Raw genomic sequence first — 27,630 nt, forward strand, 5'->3', positions numbered from 1 at the left:
ATGATAAAGTAATCAAAATGAACAAATATAAAATAATTTAAAAACAGCCTAAAATATTGAACATAGGAAGTTTTTTTTTTTTTCTGGTCTTAAACCCATGCAGATTGTTCATTATTCAAATCAAGAGTTTCCCATTATTTTATCCACTCATCTAGTAAAGAGCTCAGCCAGAGAAACATTCACATCTCTTGTATTCTCACTCTGTGATGATTTGTATGAGCCACGATTCATGTCCATCTTTATTTGTACCTCTGGTGAACTAAAAGCCAATTCTAATAAAGGAAAAAGTAGCCGAACAAATTGCACAAGCCTATATTTTGCTACATTGTAGCAAATTTAGCACAACCCACATACATCATCAACCCCAACTATATCATCAAACCATTAATATTGACAACAAAAGAAGAGCATTTGCACTACTGCTGGTACACGTTGAATCTAGATGTTTTACTGAAGAAATGTGCATTCAAACTAATACAAAGCTAAAGAGAAAAGTGGCACCGTAAGAAATGTTGTCCCCAGAGAGAGATGGGACATAGCAATCCTCTTCCAAAACACTGTTATGCTCAGTGGCATGAAAGAAGTGTTAAGCATATTAAAGAATAAGATAAATTAGAGTACTATCAATTACAGTTGTTATTCCAAGTTAGGCCAGCAGAAGGAATGAGAATACTGAAATGGGGTATAAATCAGAGGGAGTATTAAACATGACCATGATGCTGCGATGCTATGGAGAGATCTCACACTGTAGCCCCTCTCCTCACCCAAGGCAGGCTCAGTTTTGCTGTGAAGAGCTGCGTGAAGAGCACCTTGGTGGAACTGCTGCTTTTAAGCCTCACAAAAACATTTTAAAGCCTGAAAAACAGGCTTTTTTCTTTCTTTCTTTCTTTTTCTTTCTTTCTTTCATTCATTCTTTCTTTCTTTCTTTCTAATCCATATTATGTTTATTACATTCATTTTTATGATTTGGTTCTCTGGGAAGTGAGGAAGAAGGACATAAGAAGAAGAACATAAAGGGCAGAGAAAACAGAAAAATTAAAGTTTGTTTGACTTCTTTCTCTTTTTTAGGCTTGAAGTAGAAGAAAATATCAAAGAAAATAAATATTTTTACAAACTATATGCATTTTTTCATTTTAAAAGGAATGCATTAATCAGCTCTGAGTTGCAGCACTGATGTCTGTGCTAAAAGAAACTATTGTGGTTATAAGAAATGCCTGGCTTCTGCATTCCTGCTGTGCGAACATTAGTCCTGGGGCAGAGTGCTAACCTCACATACAGGGTCCCCCAGAGCAGTGTCTGCTGCTGGGAATAGGTCATGGGCATCTCCACTCTGAGGTCTTGGAAAGGGTAGAGAAATACTGAGTGATGGTGGCATATGAGTAAAGCAGCATCTCAGAAGATTCATGGTTATTATTGTGCCTAGTCAAAACCATATCCCATGCTGATTTGTCAGGCTGGATATTTACATTAAAGCAGTAAAAAAGCCACTAGTGGCAACCCCTGAGCTAGCTGGAGACTCCATCTGGAAGCACAAAAATTAATGGAGGTTGTATGAAATCAATTTTTGTATCACTACAGCATAATTTCTGCCATGTTTAACTCTGCTGTGAAAGTTCCTTGATAATGCTGGTCACAGAACTGGCACAATTGGACCCCCAAAACAGCTGTCCTTTTTCTGTGAAGACATCAGAACTGAACCAGTTTAGACAGTGCAGTTCACAGGGTCTGTGTGGAGCCAAGCCTTTTACTCATGTAAGTATCTTTACCTCCCCTTGTCACACTTCTCCATGCTATAAGCCAGCTGGCATGAAGTGCCTTAGCTCCACAGAGAAGCTGTGGTAGCTCAATCAGCTGAGTACATGGCCACATGGCCCAGTCACTATGGTAATTTGGTCCACAGCTGTTGTGTCCTGGGTGGATCAAGATGGTGCACATCAACATTTTGGGGAGCCTCCACTGATATTGCTTTCTGCTGTGGATGTCTGGGGCTGTTTTGTGTAGATTGAGTCTTTGACAGGGCTTTGAGTGGGCCTTTGGGGTGGCTTTGGGAGTGTGCAGAAGATGTGCAGCCCACAGATGACATGATGTGATGTCTGTGGTGACACACTAGCACCATCCACATCAACTGGGACCTGAGTTTTTTCATCAGCTTCAGCTTCAGCCATCTCCTGAAGTTCAAGATGGACGAACTGGCCTTCACTAAAATCACATCTCTGAGGCAACTAGCAATTCAGCTTTGCTGATGGCATCTTGGAAGGGTAGCTGTGTCTGCAACTGGTAGAAAGCATGCCTTCTAAACGAGGAAGGGCCTGCCCCAAAGCTCATGGAAGCAGCCTGCCCCTTGATTTCTTTCAGCTTTGGATGAGAGCCACTGAGGATAGACAGGAGCAGAACTCTCAACCCTGAGGAATGCCAATGTTTAAAGCTGTATAGGTTTTCACTCATCTTTCATCACTGAACACTACCTCTTGCTAAGCTCTTGAAGCCATATTCACATGCCCCAGAGATTTTGTGAGGGATTAACAACAGTGAAATGATTGTTATTTAATTACAGCTGCAAAGTATTAGGGAAAGTTACTATACAGTGAATGCACCTGCAGAAAAGATCTCTCAGTATAGATCCTTTACATGGCTAGGGCTATATTACTAAGATACACTGTAGACATAATGACCCTTAGGAACCTCATGGAAGGATTAATTAATAAATGTTGAAGTGAGTTTGATAAAGGAAGTGATCACATGGGTGAGGTATATATCCAAGTGGGTATAAATCAGTTAGTAGTGACTTTGTTGAAATCCATTTGTCCTTCATCCAACCGCTTTCGAATAATATTCCTCAAGGTAAGCTTTTCCAGATGCACTCTATAATACAGGAATCAGGAAGAAAACAGTTTAGAATAAAACTGTTTAGGACTGTGGATCTGTAGACTAATGTGCAGGCAAGAGATTTGGGATAGCAGACTGAAGTCAAATAATTGAAGCTGTTAGATTTATAGCCTCACTTCCTGATGAAATATTACAAGATTTTCTTAATAAAAATGAATGCAACATTTGACCTTATACTTAGGGGAGCAGATAATCAACAGTAGATACGTATTTGAAAACTGATAAGTAAATGCTCATTTGTTTAGCTATAAAAAATTCAATGCCTGATTTAGAAAATCATTCTAAATTTAGGGTAAACAGTGACTGTAGGATGAAACCAATCTATTATTTATCATTTAATGAATACTAGTGCAAAGCTTTTGACTTCAGAAGAATGCCTAATACACATTTCTGAAAGGACAAGCACCCAGAACTTGAAGATCCCCAAACAATATAGTATGTATGATTAGGAAAATATATGATGCATTAGATAAATCTTTACACAAAGTGAATGTCTGACTACAGAGTGGGAGAGATTTTTAAATGATGTGAAGCAAACTAATATAATGGATTGCAGATTAGCTGGTTTCAGTAGAAGTAATTCCAGATTGTTAGCTCGATTGTACAATGTTTCACAATATCTGCATTTAAAAAGAGTGTAAAGAATTAATTGAATGTTCTGTTAGATCATATAAGCTATGAAAACTGCAAAACAAAAGAAACTTCAAGTACACTGAAAACAGTGGCTAAATGGACTTTCCCTGTCTGCGGAACTTTGGAACAGCCTATTGACTTAAAGCAATACCTAAATAAATATTGTTAATCAATCAAGTTTATAGACGGTATTGAAAAAAAATGGAGTTTACATAAGGCTCATCTTTGGTGTAATACATGCAGTTACTATGATAAGGGTAAAAATGGCATTGAATTAAGCAGAAATATGGCCAGGGTACAAAATAATGATTTTCTAAGCTAATGTCTTCCAACTCTCAGATTTAAGATATAATATTTTGTGTAATATTTTACTTAATTCATCAGGCACACCAGTCTGCTGTGTGACTTTTTCTTGCCTTTGGATTAAACCAAAAATGATTGTAATTCTGCTGGTGTCTATGCCAATGGTGTTGTACAGTGGTAAGTGGCCATGTATTTTTATGATTATTTGGCATTTATGCCTAAATACTATTTCAAGTACATGCATTTGGAAACAAACCTTTAGAAGCAAGCCTTCTAACCCTCCAAACCTACTTGTTCAACACCCAGATGCGCTTTAATAAGTGTCACTAGAGGGTAGTTATAAAACATATTTCTCTCAGAACTTGTAGTGAAGCAAGAAACATTAAGTGGGCTTAAAACATAAACAAAATTGGAGATTTCTGCTGGCATTTGGTCATGATGTAAATCCTTTAAAGTAAAAAAACAAACAAACAAAAACCCTCACAAATTATATATGCAGAGATTCTAGTCATTAAATGTATATTATCTAAATTATCCAAAGCATTCAGTGGGTCCTGAAACACAAGTGATGTATAATATAAAGCTCCTCCTTGAAATTTTACTTTGAATAATATATTTTTTTTCTTCATATAAATCTAGCTTTTATTGCTGGTTGGAGAATAAGTTCCAGCTGAGCCAGTGATGGGGATAAGCAAACAGGGTGATTTCTGCAATCCCTTCACTGTGTAGGAATGTCATTATGAGAAACAGTCTGCAGGTGAAGAAAAGGTCTCTTAGAAGGTCTAAGACCATTTTTGGTTGTTCTGTGGGGTTGTTTCTGAAGTGAAAAGAAAACTCGGCAACTTGGTATACACAAAATTCTGCGCTGACTTACTACAACTTCAGCAGTTGCCTCTCTTCTAAGGATTGGCATGGATTAGAAGTCAGGGGAAAACTGGTCTAACAGAAAGCACATGGGAAGATATATTAATGAAGCTCAACATCAAGATCCCTACTACAGAGATAGAGATCAGTAAGAATAATAGTATTTTCCAGTTGTAGTGATAGAAAATGCAGAAATACCTACACCATTTATCCAGGGGGGAAAAAAAAAGGGTATTTATTTCCCAAATGTAAAGGGGACTCTATATTGATAATGCCTATTACAGGGGCCCTCAGAAATTTTTATGACATAACATTTGAAAGGGTTTTTCTGCCAAGAGGCTATGCCAGTTTTTAGATTCTTGCCGCCCACCTTCTAAGAAACCCAGTCTAAGCACAAAGATTTGAAATGTTGCCCTAGCGCTTTTCTAGGTTTGGAGAGGATTCTTGATTTTTATTAGTGTGGGATCCATTTTGTCAATCTCTACTTTGAGACTGAAGCAAATATCTGTGCATGAACTAGTAGCTTTGCAAGAAACTAATCTAATTTAGCTTGGATAAATTAAATAAGTGTGGTTTGCTGCACTCTGATTTTCCCCAGAACAATCAAGTTTTCTGCTCCCCAAAGTTTATAATGACTAAGAACAGTGCTGCATCCATGTCCTATATTATGACATCTTAATTGGCCATGATTATAAAAACAACTGAAAGTACACTGATTTTTTTGATGGGATTTCACAGAATCACAGAATCACAGAATCACTGAGGTTGGAAGGGACCTCTGGAGATCATCTAGTCCAACCCCCCTGCTCAAGCAGGGTCACCTAGAGCACATTGCACAGGATTGCATCCAGGCGCATTTTGAATATCTCCAGAGAAGGAGACTCCACCACCTCTCGGGGCAACCTGTTCCAGTGCTCTGTCACCCTCACAGTGAAAAAGTTTTTCCTCATGTTAAGATGGAAGTGTCTGTGTTTCAGTTTGTGCCCATTGCCTCGCGTCCTGTCACTGGGCACCACTGAAAAGAGTCTGGCCCCATCCTCTCGACACCCTCCCTTCAGATACTTGTACACATTTGTTCAGATAAAACTTCTGAGAAGCACTGTCCAAGTAGCAACAGGCTACTGAATGACGAAGGAAATTTTGTGGATAAGGCATATAACTGGGTAGCCTACGAGCTGGTGTATCATACAAGTCTCTGTAGGACATGAGCCAAGTCACTTAGCACGTTTTAGGGAAATTCGAGAGAGGCTGATCTCACAGCGGCATTCTGAGATTTGAAGGATTGATTTTTTTGTAGTGCAGTCTTTCACTGGCTAGAGAGGGAATAAAATAGGAACATTAGTCCCAAAAGACATGATAGCAGAAGGGAAGGAGAGAGAGAGAGAGGGAACGATTCATCCAGAAAGTATTTTCTCATCATCCCTCCCCCCACAATTAAAACAAAATTAAGCAATCTTGTTAACAAACGTTGATTCATTGATCTTGACTCACTGACAATTAGAAATATTGTTCTTAGTAATAAAATGATTAGAAGTGCCAAAGGCTTCCCAAGCAGCTGAACCTGCAGTATAGATTTTGCTCCAAGGGAGTTTCAGATATTTGTGTGTTAACTGGATGCGTGCAAATTAAGTCTGCTGAGAAGAATTAAGTGCAAATGAAGGATGCTGGAACAATCATATCTCTCCAGCAGCCTTATAACATGGCTTTATCATTTGTATTCAGCTTTAGTCTCAGGAATGCAGACCAGAGTTTTTGAAATGACTTACATGCACACTCTCATTTCAAGTCAACAGGATTTTCAGTTTTGTTTTCAAAATTTTACTGAAAGCACTAAATGATCAATGGCTCAATAGATACAGAGTCTGAGCTATGCTGATCTGTGATATTTCAAAAGCTGACTCTAGATACAATTGATAGAACATGGCTTGGGGAGGATGTTTGTCATTGCAGGGGAAATACATGCTTTAAGCCAGAAAATAAGGGACAGCTTTTCTAAAGTACAGTCTAATGTGCGTGTGAATATATAGCATTAATGGTAATTGTTTTGCTAGCTACATAATTATTTTGCTTGAATCTGAATTCCTTGTGGCTGTCAAGCTTTCAACAGAGTTGTTCTAATTCTGCAAAAAGGCCAGCCTTTATAGAGAAGCCTTTTCTGTTTTGTGAAAAGCAGTCCGTTCCACATGGACCTGCTGCAACGAAGGACATTTCTGATGGATTGTTGTCCATCCAAAAGCTTTTCCTTGGGGCTAACACTTGCAGAGAACCAATAACATAAGAGGAAGTGCCTCTTCCTACCCTCACTTGTCCACATCCACATCTTGTCGCCAGACTTGAGAAATTAATTGCTGGAGGTATATTGACCTTTACCAGCAACCTCTTGTTCACTCCACAGAAGTTATAATGAACTCCTGGATCCCTGGAAGTTCCATATATACAATCTAGAAAGGTCTTATTTTTTTCCTAGTCCTTTGTTGAGCATCCAGTTAAGCCTTATATTAAAAAAACAAAAACAAACAAACAAACAAAAAACCCACTACTTCCCTGTCTAACACCTCTATTTATTGAAAGAATATGCAACAGATTTGCAAGATAACTGCCAGCTCTTTCCCAAAATTTTAGTAATGTGTTTCCATGTCTCTCTTTCATAGGAAAAATGGACAGCATTCCTAATGCCAGTTATTCTGAGAGATAAGCTTCACCATGAGTTTAACATTACTTTTTTTCTTTGATCTTTAGATCCTTGATCCACTAGATACCCTTGACTTTTTTATTCTTTGTAATAAAATGTCAAGGATAAATAAATCCAAAGCAAAACATTATCTCCCAAAATTGTGCCGAAGGTAAGAACAGGGAAAAAGTGTTGGAAGCAAGAGACCAACCACTAGATTTCATCCTAATTCAGGACATGGCAAATAGGAAAAACAAAAGTATGGTAAATCTACTGCAGCAGCTTCAAAAGGAAAAAAAAGTGTTAACTTGAGAAAGAAATAGTGATAGGAAGAGAGCATAGGCAATAAGGACTCAGAGAAACCAATCTGAGAGGCTTCAGCTCTTGATCATGACTCTCTTTTCTAACACTGCATATCATACAGCACACTATAATTTTGCCCGTGTAGACTGTAGACCCAACTCACTATCTAAGTGAACAGCAAGCTTGAAAAAAGTTAAACACATATACCTAGACAATAAATCCTTATACACCCTGGTGAAACAGCAAAGCAAAATGCAGAGTAAGAAATACGATATATATCTAAAACAAAAGGTATCTCACTATCAAATTGAGGTTGAAGATCACTGTGACAGCAAGCACTTACAGAGATTTTGTGCCAGCATTTTGACTTCAAATAAGTGAAAATCACTGATTTACAGAATAGAAGTGTTTGGGTCAATGCAAGAAGTTGTTCAAATAAAGCAATTTTGTACAGTAATAAGTAATCCCAGTAAGCATTAGTGTTCAGTGGAGCACAGGAATGTGAACATTAGCACATCCTCCCTAGTAATACCACAGTTTAGCAGATGATTGATTTTCATGTTGAAGCCAAGGTCATTTATCAGCACTCTTCTGGGCTTCCCTGGGTGTGGAGGAGCTAAGCAACTGTTTCTTCTCTCTGTCGAATCAGCTTGTTATTGTAGGAAGGTATTCAAAAAACATGCAGTTTATGTGCAATAATGAAGCAGATGATCAATTTTTAAATTTAAAATCTTTTTCTTCTCATATCTGTTTGCAGAGGTAGGAGGCCAAGAATTGGAGCCACCAGCTTTTCTACCAGAGCTTCTTAACACACCTGAAAGATTCTTAAGTAAGAATGATTTAAGCTTTACTTTCTACAATATTGCAGGCCATGAAAGGATGGCAGTGCACTATTGCATCATGAAACAGGACCTGTTTCTTCCCAGCTTTGCTTAATAATCTGGATCCATCACGTTGGAAAAAATGTCAATGTTAAAGAAGCAACTTCTGTCCCTGATTCATCTTTTACTTGCACCTGACTTCAGTGGTCTCAGTCAGCCACAACATGACTGAGGGACATCAGCACAGGAGAACTGGGGCCCCTGAATCATGAGTGCAAGTTTACTAAGCCAAAGATATCCCTCATTTTACCGAGGACAGGCTTTTGCACTGCAGTGGGGAATCATTCATACTCCAGAAGCAGAGTGCTGCATTGCAGGAAAGTTTGTAATTACTACATGCTTCTTAATCTTTGATAACAACAGAAGCAAGATGGGAGCAGTTGGGGGGACAGTTCTTTTCACTTACTTTTTTTAAGAGAAGCATTTTGTTCTTTTTTTTTTTTTTCATTTAGATAATGCCACATTCTTCAATGGAGTCTTTCAAAACGTGGGAAGTGTTGCACTATTTTTTGGTAAGTGTTTCAGCTGTATTTGAGCACTGAATAGAAATGCTAGGGAGTTTACTTTTATATATATTGAAAAGGAAGGGGGATTTTTGAGGCTGTAGATTTGCCCAGAGACTATTATAATACTAAACACTGCTGAGTGTCCAGCCATTGCTCAGCGCTCCTGTGTGGTCTTGTTTAGACCCTGCTCTCATGCTAACATGGAGGCATTCAAGCTGCCTCCATGTCACCCAAATCTGTCTCACCTCTGTTCACCATGCTTTTATGACTGTTCTCCTTTCAGACTGCCTGGGTTCTCATTTCACTTGGTTGCAGTCCATCTTCACCAACTTCCCCGCCCTGCTCAATTTTGTGAACAAAATGAAGTGTATTACTGGGTTTTGTCCCAGGGATTTTGAAGACTATGGTTGCTCTTGCCGGTTTGAGATGGAAGGGCTTCCCGTGGATGAAGCAGACGGGTAAGTCTCATTCCGTGAGGACTCTTCTCTTGGCCTGGCTGGCTGGCTGTGCTCTCATCTCTGATGATTGGAAGCATGACACACCCTGACAATTTAAGGACAGTTGTAAGAAAGTGGAAGATTTGTTAAGAGGATAATTCCCACACCACCCAGCTCTGTTTAATCTAGTCATCACTCACTTGCAACCTGAAGTGTCTGATATGACCTGCAAAAGAATTCCAGCTCTAGTTATTCAGCCAGTCCAACACTGTCCCTATATGCTGTTGAGTGACATCTTTTTCCTGAGTAGACACCCAATAATAGTGTGTCACGGAACCAGATGAAGTCAAGGTTCCCATATAAGACCATGTCACTGAGGAAACGTTTACATTTCATGATATGCTAGATGTTTTTTGAGCCCACGACTCAAGCATCAGTCATAATCTATAGCACAGGACCATCTGTTTCCTTCTTTTTTTCCATAGCTTAGGGTTTCTCTTTTATTTCCTCATAGTTAGACATGGAGAAATACTCCCTTCTTAGAAATAAAAGCAGAGTCTCACACAACTGCATATAATTCCAACAGTGCAATCCTGGTGGCACAGCTGGTTTAAACTGGTTATGAAGAGTGACCACTAAGCAATAGAATAGATAAACACCATATCCATTTCTTTGATATCTATTACCCAGAGGTCTTGAAACTCTGAACAGATCTTCATGAACAAAACCTCATCATTTATTTGTGCTCTCTCTCATACTTACACCATGCTCCAGTGCCACAACTCGGAGGCCCTCTCAGTAACAGAAGTGGAAGAATATTAATCTCAATAGACTTACAGGTTTACCAAATTGTTGGTATTGGGAGCTGTGCAATATTGCGTCACCACCAGCAATGTAAGCATATAGTGGACTCTACTGGAAATGTAGGCATCTAGGAGGATTTTAGTGTCCAGAGAATCGGGTTACAGCTATGTACCTCTTCAAGTAGCAGCTAGGAGGTCAAGTAAATAAATCTTGCTCTAAATATCTACATACATGCCAAGGACAAAAGACACTGGAGCATCTAGGCACAGAGAAGCAAAATGAAGGACAACATAGTTCAATGGCTCTTCCAACTACTTAGCACTGTGAACAAAATCATCCCAAATCTAATAAGATCACCATTATCTTCAGTGAATGGAAGAGAGCTGCTACTCCAGTCCCTGACTGGACTAGTAAGAAAGACTGTAATATCAGATCAGGTAAATCAAATGGCCACTCACTTATGCCATTTGGAGGTGAGAAAAGAAATTTGAAGAGGACCAAGATTCATCCTTGGCTAAGCTGAGACAGAGGTTTTTCCAGCCATGCCCTGTAATGATTCCCTGAGCAAATGCAACAAGGGCTTAGAAAGACCTAATGGCTACAGCAGGGTGAAGATGAATCCATTCAGTTTCCAGCATGGGATGGCTGGGAAAATGCAGGTTTAACTCTGCTACTGGAAGAAAGCCATGGGACTTCTTATGAAAGGTTTTCTGAATAAACATGATGACATGCTGAAATGAGAGCTTGAGGCAGTTCAATGAGTTGATACCTGAAGAGCTGAGCACCTGGGCTTTCTCTTCATTCAGCTTCATTTTAATGCGCAGTGGCATAAATACAGCAACAGCAGAACAAACTGTCAGCTGTTTTGTCCTGAGAAAAATCCACAGAGTCACTTTGTCTTTTTAGAGGATAGCAGTCCCTTGGCTGGGTTTCCTTAGCAGCAAGGCAATCCCGCTGTAGTTTGCAATGAGTGTAGACTGTTTGATTATTGTTTTGCCACTGACAAAGATATGCCTTTAGTTAAATAGACTCTCCAAACAGGTGGCTAATAAATGTCTTTCTGAGAGACAGTTCACACGTTGCATTTTTTTCACCTAGTTTTTTTCCTTAGAAACTGGTTTTATAAACTTCAGGCTTTGGCATTGCCATGTCTGCAGAAGTTCCCAAAAAATGGGCTGAACAGCTCATTGTAGGCATTTAAGGCAGGAGGGATTATTTGTACCCATAAAACCAACTTTATCCCATGTAACAGAGCAGCTAACTGACATATCTAAACTAGGAGCTTAGTCTGCCTCCATAGACCACGGGGAAAGAGAAATGTGTCCAGAGGACAATTCACACCTTAGAATCCCCTGCTTGCAAAGGGTGTGTAAGTAAATTGTCTGATTAAGTGTAGCCCTGTTGATATAACTGTAATGATCTAAAGATATGTGGACTACAGGTAGTTTTAGAGTAATTATGCAGTTAGAGAAGCTTCCAGATGCTTAAGCCTCACTAAATACCAGGCAGAGAGTGGAGTGGCTGGTGTGATATTTCATCAGAGCTGTTTGGATACAAGCCTGTTCCAGGTGGAGCTTACAGGCTAATCTCTAAAGTCAGATCTCTAAAACAAGTCTCAGAAGGGTTTGGGGCACTGAAGAACCATCAGGGCCTCTCTTCTGGAGGGTATTGTTCCCAAATTTGTTTGATGCATTACCAGTTTCACTAGACCAGGTTACAGCAGGGAGCAAAATGGCTAACAGGCAGCGGAGATACTGGAGTCCAAGAAACTGGATTCTGAAAGTTCATGATAACAAGTGGTTACTTTCCTCCTCAGCTTCTTTTGATGCTTCCTGCTTATAAAGCAAACAAGGAAAAACAAAACAAACAAACAAAAAACCCCAACAAAATACACCCTCTTCTTCAAATGAACCTCAACAGTAAAGCTAGCCATTAGCTGCCCGTGTCCCGTAAGGAAAGGCCAGTGGACTGTTTCATGCAGTTAAACACTACCTACTACTGACCTGTTCCCCAGCCTGCCGGCATGAAGCTCTTTGTGAACACTGGTACTCTGCTGGTAACCTGAGAAAACTTTATCATTGATGTCTTTCACCAAGTCCAAAGTCTGATCATGCTTGGACATGGCTGGCTTTGCTGGTTGTGTAGAGAAGTTTAATATTTGCTGGGCTAGGAAGTGTAGCCTTCTGACGGGAACCTGGAACAGGGAGGTGTGCATTCCCTGCTCTGATCAGTGCAGAAGTACTTTTGTACACCAGCAGGTACAGTACATATGCGGGACCATGGGTAATACGTAATAATATATTCACTGAGTATTTAACAAAATCACCACATGAGCTAAATTACAGTCAACACCTTACATTGTGTATTACAAGTTAACTCTTCCTCGTAGCGGGTGCTTTTTTTGGGTGCTAACGTTATCTTTGCATTTGACATGGACAAGGCCAATGGTAATTTTAGAACTGACCCAACTTCTGAGTCCCTTTCACTGAAATGAGGACATTTCAATCCAAATCTAACAGCAAGCTCCTGCTTAATTTATGCAACAATTTTATATTGGGTAAATGATGGCTGTTTTACTAGCATTTAATTTATAGCTGATGTCAGTGCACACAGATGTTGCTATAATATAGAAGTAGTTGGATTGCCTGTGAAAAAAACAGCTGAAGAGAGGACTGATGAAGAGCTTGTTCTTTTATTTGAGTTTTCATTGCTATTCACAGCTAATGTGGCCTTGCAGGCATTTGGGGGTTGCATGACAGCAAGAGTGTAAGAAAAACACAAGGTTCCTGACTGCCTTTGCAATTTGGTGGTAGGACAAAGCTGCTTTATTCTGGCGTGAGAAATGGATTTCAGGACCCCTTCCCATGGCTAAATGGTGCATTTTAATTGATTGTTGCATAGTAGAAAAAGTACAAGAAGCAGAGGATAACAACGCACACATTTGTGTACGTCATGATGAGGCATGGTGATTCACAAGGCAATGCAGAGAAATTAACCCTTCATGAACATCAAGTCCTGGGTAGTTCTCCAAATCTGCAGTGAGAGAAATTGTGCCAGGACTGGAGCCTAGAGCTCTAGATCCAAGCTGTGGGACAGGGAGTTAACATTATTGTGGGTAGATATTCAGGCACTCATAGTAGGTTTCTCATTTAAACTGCCTGCAGAGTCTCTGTAAATATTCAGGTCTCCACAGCAGGAGAGAATTTTAAGCATGGTCTCCCATAGCCTCCAGGTCACTCCAACCACTGAACTGATGGTTAAATGCAAGTACACCACTTCCTACCCTGCCTCATGAGAGAGGTCTTATGCATTTAGCTCTGGGAAAGGATATACAGCTGCGATTCACCCACCTTCCTGTAAGCTGAGAGGTAAAAGCCAGAGGCCTCCTTTTAATATGTCCTGCTGACTTTCTGAGATTTCTGGATCCCATTCTGTAGTGCTCGTTCTCCCTCAACATCGCACAGAGAACCCAAGCGCCTCACTTAGGCATTAGGACCTGCTTTGTGGGGCTTATCTTCTGTGCCTTGTGTCCATTGCCTCAGTGAGCAGCCAGCTGCAGCACAGAGACAAGGGAAGGAGCTGAGTTTTGCATCCAGCTGTACTTAGCCTGCTAGACTGAATCAGTGGAAAAGAGTACGCAGACTTTCTTTTGTCTAGGGACCATGGCGAGGACTCCTTTTTCTCCTTTGGCATCTTTTGCATTCTTGTATAAGAATGACAGCCAGAACACAGCAGTACAACCTTCCACTGAAAGGAAACTAATGTGCCTGAACTTTGTGTCATTTTGTTCTGTAAGCTGCTGTTTCCAACACCGCAAATGCTATGAGGAAGCAATGGAGATGGAGTGTACATGGGACCCATCAAAGATTTCTACAGATGTCAGCTGCCCTACTGAAAAGTTGATCTGTGGTAAGATCAATCTGTAGCAACAGCATAATACTAGAGCCTTGTGATGACTGAGAAATTCATTTTGATGCATCTACCAAAAGTCATATATAAGTTAAGCAGAAACCACCTCCATATCTGCATTCTTGAGTAAGTAAGTGCTCTGCTGAGGTCTGAATACACCTGGAATTGGAATATATGGAGGCACCAAAGCTCAATTGAACATGAAAATAGAAGTCCAACAGCTAGAAACTTGCCAGTGTTCCTCTCTTACAGGCAGCCTTTTGCTGAGGTGTCCCTGAGTTAGCAGTGTTCGCTTTGCAGGACCATTGAGCTTCGCTCGGGACTTCTCCATAGATCCGGAATGCAGATGGTGATAGGCAATCACCTGAAAAACAGTTCCCCCTTTTGAAACTACAGGGACTGACTTTTATATACTTTGAGGTATCCAATTCTTTGTTCACAGGGTCATATACATACCTGAGATACAAGAGTGGATTTTTTAAGGCCTAAAGAACCCTTATGATCACCCTGTTCACCCTTTGCAATAACACTGTGCATCTGCTCCTTGCATAAAGTTTGGCTGAGCTAGAACATCCTGTTTAGAGAGACAGACAACCTGATTCATTGTTTCTGAGTGATGGAGTGCTTATTAAACCTCTAGGTAAGGCACAGCAATGTGGCTTAACACTGCTAAAACACTATATTTGCACTCCTGCTCTAATTAGAGGATGAACATTTTTCCTCAAATAACTTTACCCTCAAATGTCTCTTTTTATGTCAATAAAATCATAACCCTTAATTTTCCATCCTCGGTCCGAAAAGCAAGTAGGCAATTTTAATTCATGCTGTCATGGCTGGTAAGATGCTGAAAGCCCTGAATGGCTATGATATGACCTTGCATGAACTTCCATGTCCAATATCACTAATGCTGGAGCTGCAGCCAGAAGGCATTCATAAATGAAAGAACAAGCAGACAATCACCAGTGAGGGCAGAGACAGCGGCATTATAACAGGAGGTATTCCATGCAATGCTGGTACAGGTCTTGGCATGTGTGGACTGTGGTTCTTAAATGCCTTATCTATTTTAATATCATTTTTCAGTTCAACCTCCCTGACTGAAGAAACACAGTATAAATAGGTATGCGCTATTGAATATAGACACAAACCTTACAGGGAAGAAAAGCAGAGAGCGGAAGAAGATATTTCAATAGCACCTTGTCTGGATTTTTGTTTTATTTCCAGAGTCTGGGGATCCCTGCGAAGAGCTCCTCTGCAACTGTGACAAAGATGCTATTGAATGTTTTCTGAATACACATATTAACTCTTCCCTGAATGGCCTGGATGTCTCCTTTTGTCCATCTCTGGTTACAGGTAACAATAAGGATCTGACCTGTTGCTCTCTGCTGTCAGTGTTTCCACTGGCATCAAATTGGATTCAAAGAGAACGAAGCATTAGCATGATGGTTTCTTGTCCTAAATCTGGCAGTCTGTCCTAGTCTCCATTTCATGTGTCCTTTCCATTTACTGGTACTCAAATGAATACTGAAAGAGGAGGAGAATGTAGATTAATTGACATACTGGAGCAAGTCCAGGAGAGGTTACCAAGAAGGTTAGGTGGCTGGAGAACATGACGTAAGAGGAGAAGGTTCCAGGGAGATCTTATTGCTGTCTTCAACTATTTAGTGGGGGTATACAGAGAAGATGGAACCAGGCTCTTCCTGGAGGTGCACACAGATGGGGAAAGAAGTAACAGATCCAAGTTGTAACAGGGAAATTTCAATTAAATATTAGAATTATTATTTTTTTCTTTCTCTCTTAAGGGTGGTCAAATGCTGGAACAGGGCCCCAGAGACATGGTGAAATATCTATCTTAGGAGAGAGTCAGAACATGACTGGAGAAGGTCTGGAGCAGCCTGCTCTAAGTTGGCACTGTTCTGAGCAGTGAGTTGGAACAGATGATCTCAGGATTCCCCTTCTGATTTGAATTATTGGATTCTAGTTAGGATGATTAGTGACCTACTAAGCTAGCATAAATGCCAAACTGACAATAATGCAAGCTTAAATCTTCCCTTTAGTCATGCAAAAAGTAGCTAGAAGGGCAAAAACAGACCCAACTCTGCTCTGTTTCTTGGTTTCCATCTTGGAAAGAAAGACTCCCCTGTAAAGATGAAGGGGATATTTATCTTCATTTTCATATACTGATCTGTCCTCTGTAGCTGAAATTACAGCCTTGTGAGTATGAACACATGTCCTGTGGGAACAGGGTTGGATCAAAAACTTAATGCATAGGGAGCAATCAGAGCATGACAGGGAGAAGGTTTTCAAACTCCCAAGCTGACATAGACACGAAAAAGCAATGCTAATTCTTCTAAGTCCCTCAGATCACACTGACAGACCTCAGTGTCAAGGCCAGATATTCATGTACAGAGCTCTGGATTGTGCATTCCCTCACAAACAAGTCAAGAGAAAAGCAAATGCCACAGAAAAATTTGCATCAATTCCAGAAAATTGTTTCTTATAAGCCAGCATTCTTTCACTGGGATCAGATGTCTCTAATATGAAGTATGGTAGTTGCAGCACAGTACAAAAAAAAGAGGAAATTGTTAGGTGTTAACAAGAAAATCATGCTGCTTTTACCACTGCTGGTAAAGACAGGTTCAATTTTAGCTCACTGAATACCTCTACTAATTTTAGGCTCCTGATTATATTTCTTACCTGTATAAAACCCTTTGAAGGACACTTTATTTAGTGCTATTACATTTCTGTGTAGCTGTTCTGTCCATTTCTGTCTTTGAAAAAATACAATTCTATCTGACAATTTATAGGAAAATGATTTTGGCAGATTCTTTATTACAGAGAAAATTTGTATCAAATACCAACATTTTCTTTAACATTTGCTTTAATTGGAATAAATGGGAATAAATTCAGTAACTCCTTATTTGTTGTACTATTCAGATTAAATGGTTACAGTCTCCCTTTCTCACACTTGAGTCTATGAGAGAGCTTTCTCTTTTTCAGAAACAAATAGCATGAAAGAGCTGACAACGCTTCACATGGAGGGTATGTGCTTATCTCTAATTCTTTAACTGGAGTGTATTAAATCAAGATCAATTTATACTCTGAAAAAGTATCATGAGCATTTTGGAAGCAATGAATTCCTTTTCAAGAAGCAAGACAATTTTTAGCAAGATATTAAAATATGAAAGGAAGAGAAAAAAAGCTTAATAAATCAAAGCAGCATTTTTGTGACTCAAGCTTTTACATGGGTGCTCTTGAAAATTTCAGCCAAACCATTCATTCTTCAGAGAAGGAATTCAGAAAAGAACCCTGAATCTCATGCAGAAATAGTAAAAGAGAAAACACACTAAAAGCATTTTAAAAATAATTTTCAAGTGGGTCCTTTTCTGTTTATATTCCCATTTAAGGCCCTTCTTCAGCAATGGTCTTAGATGTTTAAATCTAGGCACTTGTCTAAGTAGTATTAATCTTAACCTCGTATCTTTACAATAGGCCACATATTTAAGTACCAGCTCAAATGGGAATTTAAAGAATGATTATTGTTGATCAGTTTAGACTGAAAGCTCTTTGTGATAGAAACTAAGTTTTTTAATTATTATTATTATGCTGTACATCACTGAGTAGAGTTTAGTATTTGCAGTCAATAAATACTAGTGCAGTATTACAACATTGTTAACCTAATTATTGGTAAATGTAGTGATATTTACTATATTTATATCATTTAATAACTGTAACACTATAGCAAACGAAACAGTAAAAATGTTAAGAAATAAGTCCCCTTCTGATGATTCTAAGCATGTTACATCAACCTCCTATCTAACGAACGTTGTAAGCCATGACTCTTTGGAATAAGAATGGTTTTATTTTTGCAGAAATCCTTCACCGTGGAACTGACAAAATACAGCCTGCTACTGCATCCGTGGAAGGTTTGCAACTTCACAGTGCAAAAAGCACCGTTGTCAGCTCCCAGCAGCTGAAATAATAAAATAGAGGAAATAAGCTGATTATTTTCTTTCAGCCCTTCTAAAAGGATTGATAGAAAAGTAGATATAATGCTTTGGTGATCCAATTCAAGCCTGAACCACAGGGTGCAATGTTTCAATGTGTGTGTGTGTGTCATGTGCCTGGCCAGTGTTTACACTAATTTTCCCAAGGGCTGATACTGAGAATTCCATGACAAAATCTGTTTTCATCAAAACAGACCTTTTTTCCCCCCTCCCCCCCCCCGCCCCCCAGGAAACACAGGTTGCAGCAGGTGAGCTCTTTGGCAGAGGAGTGCTGTGTGGGTGCCAACCACTGCACCCCAGAGTCAATTACGTACTTATGTCTTTAAAGAGACATTTAATTACGCAAGCTCTAGCAGCATTACGAGGAAAGACTGAGTGTGATTTGTTGAATGCCAGCCAGTTTGGTGGTTTATTTACTTGCTGTGTAGACACCCAGGTTTAAGTTCCTTCCCTACTCTCGACCTGTTGCACCCCCATTCCCATCCTAGTCGTTCTTGGACAGTTTTCATTTTTCCTGTTAAAATCAACTGCTATTAGTTTTATCTTATATGTGAATGGATGTTTTCAAAATACCCTTGTTCTGGTGTTGTGTTCTCTTCCTATCTGCACGATGTGCAGTACCAATTAGGAGGCCCTGGAGAGAAGTCACCTAAAGCCTGGATGTCCCTAGCAGGGCACACCTAATAAGGGTGGGCTAAGTCATAAAGCCCCTGCTTCGATCCTATGCCAGCAAAATCATCTTGGAAATCTACAGCTAGTTTTAATCAGTAATTCAGTAATGATTTGTCTTACAGCTAATCATTTCATTGTGGGTTAGGGACAAAAGTATTCCACTACAGCAGGAGTCCAGCCTGGGACAGTCCATGGCCTGAATTAGCAGATGCACCCTGTAGTGTGGCCCCTACAGCAAGCAAAGCCATACTGTGTCATGTACAGAGACTCTGCATCTGCCAGCTACGCAAGCAATGCGTACTGGACTGGTGTGACCGAAGCCACTGCTCACCTTAGAGAAACTCGGAAGTAATTTTATGGGAGCAGTAAGAGAGGGGATGTCTTACCTTTGAAGAATTTAACAACCACGTTTTGAGCCATACTGTGTTCCTCTGGTAAGCTTGTGGGACAAAAGGCAGAAATGTTAGCTCCCTCTTTTCTCAAACCTGCACCATGGTGGACTTGTGCTATTACTAGTCACACCTGCTGCCTTTTTCCTGTGAAAAGCTAACGACAAAGGCCATGGTGCTTGCCTACTTTCTTACCGCTGCAGCTTGCTCTGCCGTGATTTGGTAGCCCCGTCTGTGTGGCAACGCAGTCCAGCAGTAGGGCAAAGCAATCCTCCTTGTCTGCTGCTTCTCCCAACCCCAGCGTGGCTTGGTAATGCCTGGCCTCCACTTGCCAATTGCTGTTCTTGAACAGCGGCCTCAGTCTGGAAGGAGGAAGGGGCAGGGGTGGAGGGTCAGTCTGAAACACTGCCCTAAGTGAGAATCTGGAATAATGAAATCATATATATATATATATATATATATTTTTTTTTAATTAAGGAATAATGGTTTAGACTTTAATAGGTCTTATGATTTTAAAGCTACTTTGGACATGCACAATGACACCTACCTGAAAACCCTCTATGCTGAGTGTGAGTGCTAACTTGTTCCTTCATACTTGTCCTATATTTTTTAGATAATAATTTTTTTATGAGATATGTGGTGGTGTTTGCTTTTTTCATCTGACAACAACTCCAGTCTGGGTTCATGTTTTTCTAGCTGCTGCTAGGGAGTTTGGTAATACAAAACTGAGAACTCCTGTGGCAGTAAGTGGGTGCACCTGTATTTGCACATCTGTAGCAATCTTTTACTTTCTCCAAAGCAATTACTCATGCACTCTAATCAGGCATAATTCATCACACGGCTCAAAATATGGTCAAGGGATAAAAACCTGTACTAGGAATTATGGAAGGATAACATATGTAGTCAGACTTTGAAGGAAATATTTGGAAACAAGCTGTCTCCTCATTTAAACCCATAGGAGCTTCACCGTTGACTACAGTGGAAACTGTATTAAGCCAAAGCTAGGAACTATTCAATAACCCACTGAAAGGCAAACAACACACAAAAAGATGAAGAGATAAGTTTTAGGATTATTTGATAGCTGTGTTTATAATTAATCAAAATGAAAATCAGTTTATCAAATAAAGAAATAAAACAGAGGTTAGGGAAGAATTTGGGTTTGTAGTTGTCTATCTGTATTTGACTTTCAATGAAGCCAAAGACAAGGTGTTCATGAGTAATGTGGTATTCATTCTGTGTACAATAGTGAGATTTTAGACCTAATTCTCTTTAGTGTATTTGTCTGTCAAATGGATTTAGTATTGCAGTCATATTTATGCTTCCTCTTTGTTAGTGTAAAATACATTATTTGAACATAGCAATGAGATTATTTTATGGGTAACACTTTTCCTACAACATTCAATACACTGCAGAGAAAAACAAGCAAATCTCTGCGCCTGAAATGCTTGGGTCTTTCTCCTTTGCTGCAAAAGCTCTTCTCAGCAATTTGACTTCGCATAAGACTCTATGCTGGCACTTGTTTTCTGAATTTATATTTTCTGTCTTTAACAGTGATTTCTTTTGAGCCCAATGAGATGGACCTGGGGACTTCCAAAGCAGGAGGTAAGAAAGAGTCTGTGATTACACTTTTGTTGATTTATTAAGCTCTGTGGTGTCACAGACAAATATCTCCTGATCAGGATTTCTAGATAATACCTCTAGTTCTTCTACTGACTTGCACATCCTTGAGCAAACCACTGTTTCTCCCTCCTAATTACCTTCTTTATAAAATAAGGCTAATAATGATGGTTGGTTAAGCTTTATAATAAAAATATCTCCAGAAATACATTACAGAAATATATAGCTCGCTACCATGACGCTTCTGCTTTTTGTCCAGTTATCATGAGAGACCACAGAGGTACAGCTCCTGCTCACCCAGTCCCCTTATTAAAAGGCCAGTGACTCTTAGCTTTTCTTTTCCTTTGACTGACATTGCAATATATCACCTGAAAGCATCATAGTTAAAAACCCATGCATGGTGAGAATCATAGGATAGTCTGAGTTAGAAGGGACTGCTAGAGGCCATCAGGTCTACCCGCCTCCTCAGAGCAAGGCTAATTTCAACGTTAGCTCAGAATCAGACAGCAGTTACACAAACAACAAAACCAGACTAATAGGTACTTGTTGTCTTTTATCCCCAGCCACTCATTTGCACTCCTGATGCAAGTATTTGTGAAAAATTCACATAAGGTTTTCTCTATATAACGGTCCTTTAAAATACATTCATAGCATTTGCAGCCAGAAGGGCTCATTTTGATTTTACCTCCCTTCTTTATTATATACAATTTCACAGAACTCTTTCCTACTCTAAAATCTATTTCATGTTTTGCAGTTATCACCACTACGAGCACAGTCACACCAGCAGTCACAGCTAAAAGTAAGTGGATCACCATGTCATGCTGCTTTGGAATTTTTCAGTGGCCCCTTTTTTATTAAAGTATCATTCAGGCAGACTGAAATGCACTAGAAAATGTCTAACACTGAATATGGAGAGTAGAAAGTAATCCTTTTTGACTCGGATTACACTGTCTGGATAGCAGGCACGTCCCCACCTGTAATACAGAATCATGGCACTGCTGTAGTAAGTGATGGTCTCTGATAACTTGAATGTATCAGAAAATCTATGCCTCACACTGGAGGTCTGCATGGCTACTGGAAAATAATTTGTAATATCTGTTCTTAGCTAGAATATCCCAAGATAGCAGAATATCCCAAACTCCAGTTATAATATCTACATCTAGCAGTAACTGCTTTCATTTTAAGGCATCACTATCAAAGTGGCATAAAAAGTGCACCTTGCTGAGCTGTTAACCGTATTATGTTGCTGTTGATCTCTTTCTATATTCTTTCATAGGCTTCCTTGTGCTCTTAGTTCTTTCATTCTTTTAATCTATTCTTTTATCCTGAAACATGCTATTTTCAACACAAACTAAAAATAGAACTTCAGAGGGATAAATTTAATGAATTTGAGTTGAATCCAATTAATAATTTCAGCCAAGGAATTTAAAAGGAAGGGATAAAAACATGTGGAAACTATACTCTTAGTCACTTCTAAAATGAAGTATTTTGTTTCTGAAATGCTATATTCTTCATGTGGATACTTATAAAAAAGTAAAACAAATTGATTTTCATTTGAAAACAGTATTTTCATTTAAAAGTTAGCTTATATAAAAAGTAAAAAAAATAAAGAAAAGAAAGAAAATCTTCAATAGTCCCCAAATTCAGCAAAAAATTCCTGGTCAGAGACAAAGTTTGAGATCATCTAAAACTAAATATGCATTTCATTTTGATTCAAAAGAACCTTCTTAAAATTATGTTTCCATTCAACATCAACTAATTTTCCCCTTGATATGTCTTTGTTGTCACAACCCAAAAATCCTTTAGTTGCCCAGCTTTGCATCAGTCAAATCATTTTCTACCTTCACTAATACAACTATTAGGTTTGTTATCCTCATCTGAACTGACAGTTTTTTTTTTTTTTTAAAGCAATTTACTCAGAAAATGACATCACACTTGCACTTCTCTCAGTGAGGCTGACCAGTCAGCAATTCATCTTATTTTCAGTAGTTCACACAACTCTTTACCTGACTATGCAACACAAACATACAATTAAAAAAAAATAACTAGCAGTTACACTGGTTCTATTTAACCAGCGTCTTTTTTTCTGCTAAGAGATGTGAAGAAAGAATCCTTGTTTTTTCACTCTTTATCTTGAACGTTTTTATCTATGGCTTTCAGTTCACACAAATTCTGTCCTTCTACACTATTACTTTGACCTGCTACCTAAAATGGAAATCTTACTGTTTATTGATTCATGTCTTCTGTTTTTCTGCTTACTTAGAAAAGGATGGATTTACAGAAGCTGCAGTCCCAGTGGAAAAGAGAAACACTTCTCTAACCTCATCCCCGGGAGATATTAGCTCAACGAAAGTCAAAATTGTCCCCACTGAGAATATTCCTGCAGGAACACCTGTGAGGACAAAAGAAAAAGGCAAGTAAAGACTGAATCACATCTATTTTAATTCTGTTTTGCAGTAATCCCCCTATATCTGTTCATGGCTATCTGAATATTCAGCATTTCTCACAGACATGTAGAATAACACTATTTTCTCCCTAAATCAAGATAGATTACATGGAATACAAGATGTTCAACACTGAAAACAACAGGTCACTGTCAAACACTCACCAGACCATTAATGAACAGTGAACAATTAAATCTCTCCCAACCATGAATTAAACAAATGTTAGAAGACTGTCACTTGATTTGGTTCGGAATATACACTTTGGCTTTGCAAGTCTAATCTTTATAAGTCTAATCTGTGCACAATGCAATCTACAGAGACAAGCCCCACAAGAGGTGGCCAGAGCCCAGTTTACTCTGGAATAGCTCTGGAACCTACGCTGTCTGACAGAGGACCTGAAGAATCTGCAGGAAAAGGTAAATGCAGAAATTTTTTTCAGTTAAATCTAATTAAAAATTTAGCTACCTCTGTACTAAAAAGTACATGTATATTACAAGTAGAGATTATAGATATCTAAACCAGTTACAGACATGCACATATATTAGTACGTATATGAACAACAGGAGACAGCCATCTGCAAAGGCTTCTAACAGTTGAACTCCTTCCACTGGCTCATTTTGGACTCTAGTTATCTATTAATAACCACTTCTAGCATTAACCCTTATAAGAGCTATTTATGATTAGGTTAAAATATGTCCTTCATACAGTGCAAGATCAAAAATGGTTCAGTGAAAGTTTCTCTCTGCTTTTGTTTTTAGACAGTAATTTAATCACATCTTTGAGCTACTTCATTTTACAAGCAGCAGAAGCAATAAAAGGAACTTCTCTCAGTATCTCACTCTGACCTTCTGACTACTGCAGAAGGCTTGATAGCATTGGTCTCCTTCTCATCATTTCAGATGCTTTTTCAACTCTTGCTGGGAGTTCAGAGATCCCTAAGAAGCTTCAGACCTGTCAACTGCTGTAAATCCACGCTCAGACTCTCATCCGTCTTGTTAGGCTTCCCAATAGAGAGAAGTGGTCCCAGAGCTGGAAATAAGGACCACAGAAACACAGCAGATGTGAAGAATCCAAGACTTCTGTCAAAGGCTGATTGGAAAATATCAGCTTTTAGATCATGCATAGCATTGCATGAACTTTGGACTCTTTACTGGTGAATTAACACGAGCAATCAAAGAGCCAAGAAGGCACACAGGCAGAATTCTCTATCAGCGGAAGTAATCTGGCTTTACCCATGGAAGAGGGCAGAAAGACTCAGTCAAAGGCTGCAGAAGGGAAGACAGGATCACTCATGGGAGCAAGGAGGAACCATGGGGGAAAGCAGCCCTCTCTTTCTTTCCCACAATCCAACCATTAAGTCCCATCCAAGCCCTTTCCCTCGCAAAGGCCCAAACAGATCCCCTCCTGACATCATCTTTCTTGACATAAACCATATTCTCATCTCAATTCTTAGGGATAATTCCCATGATATCAATCCTTCCAGCCTGAGTGAAGCCACAGAGGCACTAGTGTTCATACGCAGAGGTGCCAAGACTTTGGCAGCACAGTAACCATCACAACAGGATACGCTTCTGCGGTTTGAGATAAAGGCATCATAGCTTGAATAGACCTGCAGTTAAGAAGCGTCAACGTGATAATCCAAGCCTGTCTTTTTTGGTTTGTAAGACCAGGAAACAATTCTCTTTGAAGTGTCACTTCAGAATCCTAACTGTTAATTTTCTTTTTAGAAAGCAACATTACTACTGATTTTTCTGTCACCATATCTAAACCTTATTAGGACAAATTTGTAAGCAGAACATGAAGGAATCATGCATATCTTAGTCCAAGTACACCGTTAATGCTAAGTGTTCATATTTCGTATTTCAAATAAAAAAAAAAAAAAACTGTTTCTTCCAGCACAGTGTAGTCATTACTCAGTTAGCACTGTGCAAGAACAAGAGGTTAGGACTATTTTCTCAATTAGTTAAGCCAGAATGTTCTGAATTCTCATTTCCATCTCAGCTAGATTTGAATATTCTAGAAGAAATATCTTATTTAATTAGGAAGGATTACATGAATGCAGAGTCCTCTTATTGTAGTCTGATTTCACCTGTATTTTACAACTTCAGAGGGATCTCTCTCTTCAATAAATTATATTTTCTCCCACCTCTCCTACTGACCTGTTTAATAAATTCTAAGAGCCACAGATTGTGGACTAGAGAAATCATTTAGAAATATTAAAATGTTATCTTAAAAAAAAGTTGTTATGGCTCTGGAAATGCTTCTGTCACAAGGCAGCCCCTACTGTTGAAAACGTGATGTGTCAAATAACACTTTTCTCTTTATAGTATGTGAACGATTAACCTTTCTGCAAGAGAGAGGAAATGGGAGAGTGAAGATGGAGCTGCCTCAATTAGGAGAAATGCTGTTCTGTTTAACTGAGCGATGCCCACAGGAATTTGAATCTTATGGTTGCTACTGTGGCCAAGAAGGAAGTGGTTATCCTATCGATGTGCTGGACAGGTGTGGGCTCTTCTACAATCTGCCATTAGCTATGGGATTACTGGAGCACCTAGGGGGACAAACCAAGATTATGGGAGCGCCTAGGGACAAACCAAGATCAGGATGCCTTTTTGTTGGGCCTCGTACAGCTACAGATCAGTAGTCAGGCAACATTTGTGGGGGGGGGGGGGGGGAAGTCAAATTAAATACATAGGTGAAATATTGAAATGTGGCTAAAACGTTCTGTTAACACATCAGTTCTTTGGAGATGACTTACTAACTAGATTAAAATAAGGGACAATCATGGGAGGTAAGTAGAGCGCAGGAAGAGTATATCAAATGAGATGAGGATGAGGGTTGCAGTGACATATGGCAAAGGCATGGTTTGGAATATGATTTATGAACTGAGGAGTTAGCATATGTCTGTGCTGTCCTTCAGAAGGGAATATACAGCTCAACTGAAATACTACCTGAACCGCAACCCAGAGATTTGCCACTGCTGACAGTGTGGCTTTTGGTAGGGCAGACTGCCTATGCGTGATAAAGTAGACTAGATCAAGCCTAATCAAGGCTCTGACTGTCGTGATGAAATTTTCAGATTTTCAGGCAACGATATTTAAAAGTGTCTTCAAGTGTTCAATAGTGGATTAGATACACAGCTACAGTTGTAGTTACTACTGTAATATCTAAAAATTAAAGGTGGTGTAGTTTTTGTTTGTTTTTAAGGATAGAATACCAAAGGAATTAGGAAGAAGGCTGTGATAGTAGGAACAGCACTGCCGTTTTTTTCTTTTTCTTAACGGAAAAGTTTTTTTTCATAATATGAAAACTAAAGTACCTCAGTTTTAATGTGCATTGAAATTAAAATAATTGCAAGTACTCTGTGATGCAGGAAGATTTAGTATTTTCCAGTTACATCTGCTCTTTGTTTTAGGTGCTGTTTCTCTCATCACTGTTGTATGGAACAAATTAAGAAACTTGGATGTCACGCAGAACGAATTTCAAGATCTGAAGTTGTATGTTTTGATCACAAGCCAAAATGTAAGTTTGGGTGAGAGAAAATTTCTCATGTTCTGATGAGAAAATAATGAAGTATTATAGACTGAATACCATTGTGCCTGTGAGCTGCTATTGCTGAGCATGGAGACAGAAAGATTGTGCTTACAAAATGTGTTAGTAAGGATCACTCCAAACCTGAGCACTTTTTGTGGTTGACATAAAGGTTATTATATCACTGTGCTGTGAACAAGCTCCTGGTCAGACTGAGAGATACATTCAGATATTTTATGACTGGAGACACAAGTCAGCTCTGGGTGTCCCAATATTCCCAAATGCAACTGAAGCCAGTTGGATCTTCAGCTGCCCAGCACCTCAGCATCAGGCTTGTATTTAGATGACTAAATGTGAATTTGGGGTCAAATATTCAAGGAACATTTGAAAATGTGAGTCAAAGGCTCATCTACCCATGACAACACATTGACTAATTATAACTGCTTTCAAATATTAACTATAAAACTTCTTTTTAAGGTATTGGCTGGAGCTTCTGTGAGAAACTACTATGTGCTTGTGATAAGACAGCAGCCGAATGCATGGCTTCTGCCTTCTTCAATGAAAGCCTTAAGTTTTCACACAGGCAAGTATGCCAAGAGGAAAAAGTCCCATGTCGAAGTGGAGTATATGAACGGCCTTTAAGCGGCACAGAATTAGGCACTGGGATTTCTAGCTCCGAAGAAAGCAGTGAAGAGGAAGGTCTGTTACGGAGCGTATTAAGAAGAGCAAAGAGAGACACAGTATCCATTTGGAAGCGTAAGAATTCTACAACATGA

At 39.3% G+C, this 27,630-nt stretch overlaps 1 protein-coding gene across 1 annotated transcript; it reads left to right on the top strand.

Annotated features, from left to right (window-relative positions):
* The first annotated feature begins 1,867 nt into the window (after positions 1–1,867).
* On the top strand, positions 1,868–27,630 carry OC90 (otoconin 90). Its single transcript, XM_067292597.1, has 17 exons — positions 1,868–1,884; positions 2,715–2,743; positions 3,904–3,999; positions 8,424–8,489; positions 8,994–9,053; positions 9,331–9,505; positions 14,085–14,197; positions 15,419–15,547; positions 17,195–17,236; positions 18,067–18,120; positions 20,814–20,874; positions 21,149–21,195; positions 23,143–23,292; positions 23,641–23,739; positions 25,651–25,825; positions 26,739–26,845; positions 27,332–27,630. The coding sequence occupies exons 1-17, from the start codon at positions 1,868–1,870 to the stop codon at positions 27,628–27,630; spliced, it is 1,719 nt and encodes a 572-aa protein (XP_067148698.1).

The sequence above is a fragment of the Apteryx mantelli genome, chromosome 2, assembly GCF_036417845.1.
Source record: "Apteryx mantelli isolate bAptMan1 chromosome 2, bAptMan1.hap1, whole genome shotgun sequence".
Classification (NCBI taxonomy): Eukaryota; Metazoa; Chordata; class Aves; order Apterygiformes; family Apterygidae; genus Apteryx; species Apteryx mantelli.

Coding starts and splice junctions, on each gene's coding strand:
- OC90 (XM_067292597.1), top strand. Junction 8,490..8,993: donor CACACCTGAAAGATTCTTAA/GTAAGAATGATT, acceptor TTTTTCATTTAG/ATAATGCCACATTCTTCAAT. Junction 9,506..14,084: donor CCCGTGGATGAAGCAGACGG/GTAAGTCTCATT, acceptor TTGTTCTGTAAG/CTGCTGTTTCCAACACCGCA.